Source organism: Gnatocerus cornutus, chromosome 4, assembly GCF_029298725.1.
Source record: "Gnatocerus cornutus isolate USDA-ARS CGAHR chromosome 4, icGnaCorn1.1, whole genome shotgun sequence".
NCBI classification, from domain to species: domain Eukaryota; kingdom Metazoa; phylum Arthropoda; class Insecta; order Coleoptera; family Tenebrionidae; genus Gnatocerus; species Gnatocerus cornutus.
In genome coordinates this window covers 6,055,569-6,060,409 of record NC_142236.1, presented here as the reverse complement: position 1 = coordinate 6,060,409, position 4,841 = coordinate 6,055,569, and the positions used below count along the sequence as shown (strand labels likewise).

The following is a 4,841-nucleotide window of genomic DNA, read 5'->3' as shown; positions in this document are numbered from 1 at the left end:
ACCAAAATGTGACATGAATTTTTTAGTACAAATGTACAATGCTCTCTTACACAATTTTGAACCACTTTCAACTTGTTGAGTTCCCATTAAGTATAATTTTATGCAAACTAAAAAATAAACAAAATTATTTATTTAGCAGAAATGTACAAAATAATAATATTTCATTGGCAATAATTAACGATCGAATTTAAAGATTTTAATATTTAAAAAAAATCGAAATAAGAATTTTAAGTTGAAATTGTGTAAGGAATGTATTCTGAGCAACTTTTCTTAAAAATCTAAGATATCCAACACCAAGGAAAAGTTCACTTTATTCAAAAACTCGTGGACAATTTATCATTTTCAAATTCTTTCTTCTAAAATAAGGAAAGATAAAAGCTTATTCATTTAAAGTACAAAGCACTGTATTATTTTTTCGTCTAATCTCAGATATTTCAATTTTATTTTAATTTTTATCGTCAAGCGACAAACGCCTGTAATTTTTTTTGCGATTTTGAAAGTATCAAATTTGGAAAGTTGTCATTCGTTGGCGTTTTTCTACCACTAATTACGCCAAAAGTGTCCTAAAATAAACAATTACTACTCAGTGGCATAATACATAAAAATATTTCAACCCAACCATAGTAAAAACACAGTCAAAAATAATTAAATACTGCATCTAAACAACTCTTTCAATGGGATTTAAATGGACCGGCACGGTTTGTTGAGCCTCCACAGTGGGAGGTTGCATACTTTACAGGCGGTAGTGCCCACACTCCATTCGGTTTCTTTTAGTTCATTTGTCTGCAACAGAGGGCCAATTATTTGATTTGAATCGCCAATACGTGGATAAAGTAAACAAACACGTTTCTGTCATCAACACAGTGTGACCATAAACAACAAAACTAAAAGTCATCATTGACAGTTATGACAGATTCACTGGTGGGATTTCGACCGCGAGTGTTTTTATTGGCTCCCTGTGGCGCGCAGTTTTAAAAGCTAATGCGCAGCGGCCTATCAGCTCGCAACGCTTTTTGCCACCAATCACGTAACCTAGCTTACTCTCCTGTTTCCAGGCTTCATAGACATACGCTAAGAAAAATTTCATAGGTCACCTGATCCGTTTTTTTTTAATGCTTGATAAAAACAGTGTCTAAAACTCGTTGCAGAAGTCAATTCCAGCACTTGTTTTACAATATACTATTTTTTAATTTGTATTAACTTGTTTTTTTTTGTAGTAATTACTTTTTACTTGTGCTAAATTCTGATATCTCCGATAAAAGATTAGAATAGATTAGAATATAAAAATTACTTATGGTTATCTCATAATTACGTATAAGCTTGTATATAATTGAAAAATCGAATAAAGAAGAATTACACTAGTTTACAAGGTTTTATATCCCAGGATGAAAAGGGTTGAATCTAGAAGAGTTTTATAAGGAGAGTTTAAATCTGAAAACAGAAAAAAATTATTACGTCTAATTTTTTACTTATACAGGGTGTCTCTCTGAATTGATTACAAGCTCATATCTTCGTTTATTTTTGGAGATAAATTATGAATTGTGGCACAATCATAGAAGGCCATATGGGGCATCTTTTAAGACTACTACGCTTACTGTAACTTGCAAACTCAGCCTACTGCAATTTTTTGAATAAGATTTTTCAATATTTTGCTTTGCGTCAGAGATATGGATTAAAGAGTACTAAGAAAAGTTGTTTATAATTAAATTTAAAGTTGTTACAGATTTTCGCCAAAAATTCAAATTCTTGCGACTTATTTTAGCCACAAATGAATGCTTTCCTACGTATAAACAAAAAATTCTGTGAAAAATCCAGACGTGATGAAATTATGCCAATGGATATTTGTGATCACAGTGGACCCCCGCATCAGAAAATTATAATTTAATCTCGGGATATAAGAAAAAATTTAAATTTGTTAACTAGTGTTATTAATAATTTATCTCCTCGTTTAGACTAACGTTATCCAGCCATCAACAGCGGCGTGCGCACAACTAAAAGGTCAAGAGACCGACATGCATGCAAATTGAAGATATTCGTTTGTTTTATTAGTATTCGCAGGTATTTCGTCTTCATCTTCCAAATACACAGAGAAAGAACACAAAAAATTCAAATCCGCCGATAACGAGAGAATTGTCATTGTCATATCGCACAGATAATACCGGGACACCTTTAAATTATACACTTCTAAAGATAACTTGCATGGCCTTGATTGCGTCATCGTAACCACGACAACGAGTATATATTTCCGATTGACTCGACTCGCATGCTTAGTCCTCGAAATGTTTTTCCCCGTTGTGTTACTCCTCGTTTTGTCTCGTGCCCAGTGCGCGAATATTCTGGGATTTTTCATGTTCCCTGCGATAAGTCACCAGTCTGTTTTCCAACCCATTTGGCGGGAACTGTCGTTGAGAGGTCACAACGTCACTGTGGTAACTCCTAATCCTTTGGATGACCCCAAATTGACGAACCTCACTGAGATCAGTACAGGGGATACGTATCAGATTCTTCAAAAATTTAACGTGCAAGAGCTAATGTTCAAAGATACGAACATGCTTAAATTCGGGAAGCTAATAATGGAGATGATAGACAAAATTGTTGAAGCTGAACTCAACAATACCAAAGTTAGAGAAATGATCGCTGATCAGAACACACATTTTGATTTGATCTTGATTGAGTTTTCCCATCCTGCTTTGTATGCTCTTATGGAGAGGTTCAAAGCACCGACGATCGCTATTTCATCCAATGGTGCTGTTGGTCCTGCTCACGCAGCTGTTGGTAATCCAGACCATCCAGTCGTGTATCCCGATCTCTTACTGAATTACAGTAACAAAGATTTGTCTCTATGGCAGAAGATTAAGAGTGTGCTGTTTAGGATCTTCATGCCATTAGCGCGCAAATATCTTATGTTCTCGCGAGCTCAAAACATAGCCGAGAAGTACTTTGGAAATCTTCCTAATGTGTTTGACTTGGAAAAGAACCTGAGTATGCTGTTCCTTAATGTTAACCCTTTGATATATCCACCACGTCCAAATGTTCCTGCTGTGGTCGAGTTGGGTCAAATGAACATCAAACCTGCTAAACCCTTACCAAAAGTAAGCACTAAAAGAAGTGCAAACGTTGTTTTTATCGTATCTTCAGGACCTGCAGGACCGCCTCGATGAAGCTACCGAAGGTGTCATCTACTTCAGTCTGGGTTCCAACGTCAAAAGTTCTCTTCTCGGTGAAGACCTTCGACAAACTATAATTGACGCGCTAAGTGAACTGCCATACAAAGTACTATGGAAGTGGGAGTCTGATCATCTTCCTGGGAAACCATCAAACGTGATTACAAGGAAGTGGTTACCACAACAGGATGTTCTTGGTTGGTTTAATGTCCAAACGACTAAACTGCTTCTTAAGACATTTTTGTAGCACATCCTAACATTCGTGCGTTCGTTACACAAGGAGGTCTTCAATCAATCGAAGAGGCTATTTCTAGAGTGGTACCTTTGGTTGGAATGCCCTTTATAGCTGAGCAACCTTTAAATGTACAGAAAATGGTAGAAGCTGGTACTGCTGTAGCCGTAGATCCTGCTACAGTGACCAAAGATGAACTCAAGAAATCTATTATTGAGGTCGCTGGAAACCCCACGTGAGTGTCTATTGCAGTGTTGAGACCAAAGACAATACTTCTTCCAGGTACAAGAAGAAAATGAAAGAAGTTCGAGACTTGATTTTAGATAAACCAATGACCGGATTAGAAAAAGCAGTTTGGTGGTGTGAATATGTGATTAGACACAAAGGTGCCAAGCATTTAAGGAGTCCAACTGCTGATATCTCTTGGTTTGATTATCTATTAGTGGATGTTATAATAACACTTCTGGTAGTCGTTGGAGGAATTTTGTATGTGTGTTGCAAGCTTTGGAGGATAGCGAAGTGGTGCATGGCACGAAAAAGTAAGAAAGATTAAAAAGGGTGTCAACGTGGGACGTGATAGTTTTTCGCAGTGCCATAGTGCCTTATTGAGCACACATTTTGTATTGTTGCTAGAAGAATGTTTTTTATGAAAAGAGTTTTTTATTCTGATCATATCACCAAAAATCACAAGAAGGAAAATAAACGTTCTCTTCTATGAATGAATTGTTATCCAGAAACATATTTTTCTGAAGCTGCAAACAACTTAAAATAAGCTTTAGAAATACTCCAAAAGTAGCAAAATTAAAAAAGCTAAAACACCAGTAAAATAAACTGAAAATAAATGCTCAAAAAGAAAAAAACTACAGTAAACAGAAAAATTTTGATTTTTATGGCATACTTAGTTTAGGAAAAAATAGAACTGACGTACGAAAAATAGCGTTAAACTGTAAAAACAAAAACTCCTAAAACCTCTAAAAACTAGGTAACATGACATCTATACATATAACTAGATACAGGTGTCTCAGAACGCTCGCACTTTCTCTTAATGGGAAATTTTCCATCAAAATCTGAACTAATTGCCGCATCGCACAATTTTCAGGCATTTATAGTATTCAAGCATTTAAAGTTGACTATTCACAGCGCATTTCGTGCAATTCAAGGAAAAATTTTCGCAGGTAACGTAGCAACAGAATGCCATCTAGCGATTTATGAGCTGTGATTGGCCAACTTACAGTGCTAAAAAAATAGAAAATCCAAAAATAAACGTAAAAAATGGATTCCAAAAATCAAAAAACACTGATTTTTAAGAAAATTGCGTACATTTTAAATATCAAGTACTAGCATTTTGATGATTTTTGGTTATGTAACTGTAGCTTTTTATACCCTTTTTCAAAATGATAAATCCACCAACATCGCAATTTCTCTAAAAATATAACCGACAACAG

General features: G+C 35.3%; 1 protein-coding gene across 1 annotated transcript; it reads left to right on the top strand.

The window, feature by feature from the left end:
• Window positions 1–2,241: 2,241 nt before the first annotated feature.
• Window positions 2,242–4,048, top strand: LOC148176251 (UDP-glycosyltransferase UGT5-like). Its single transcript, XM_088035177.1, has 4 exons — window positions 2,242–3,092; window positions 3,139–3,361; window positions 3,412–3,631; window positions 3,679–4,048. Exons 1-4 carry the CDS (start codon window positions 2,280–2,282, stop codon window positions 3,947–3,949), a joined length of 1,527 nt encoding a protein of 508 aa, XP_087891303.1. The 5' UTR covers window positions 2,242–2,279; the 3' UTR covers window positions 3,950–4,048.
• The last annotated feature ends 793 nt before the right edge of the window (window positions 4,049–4,841 follow it).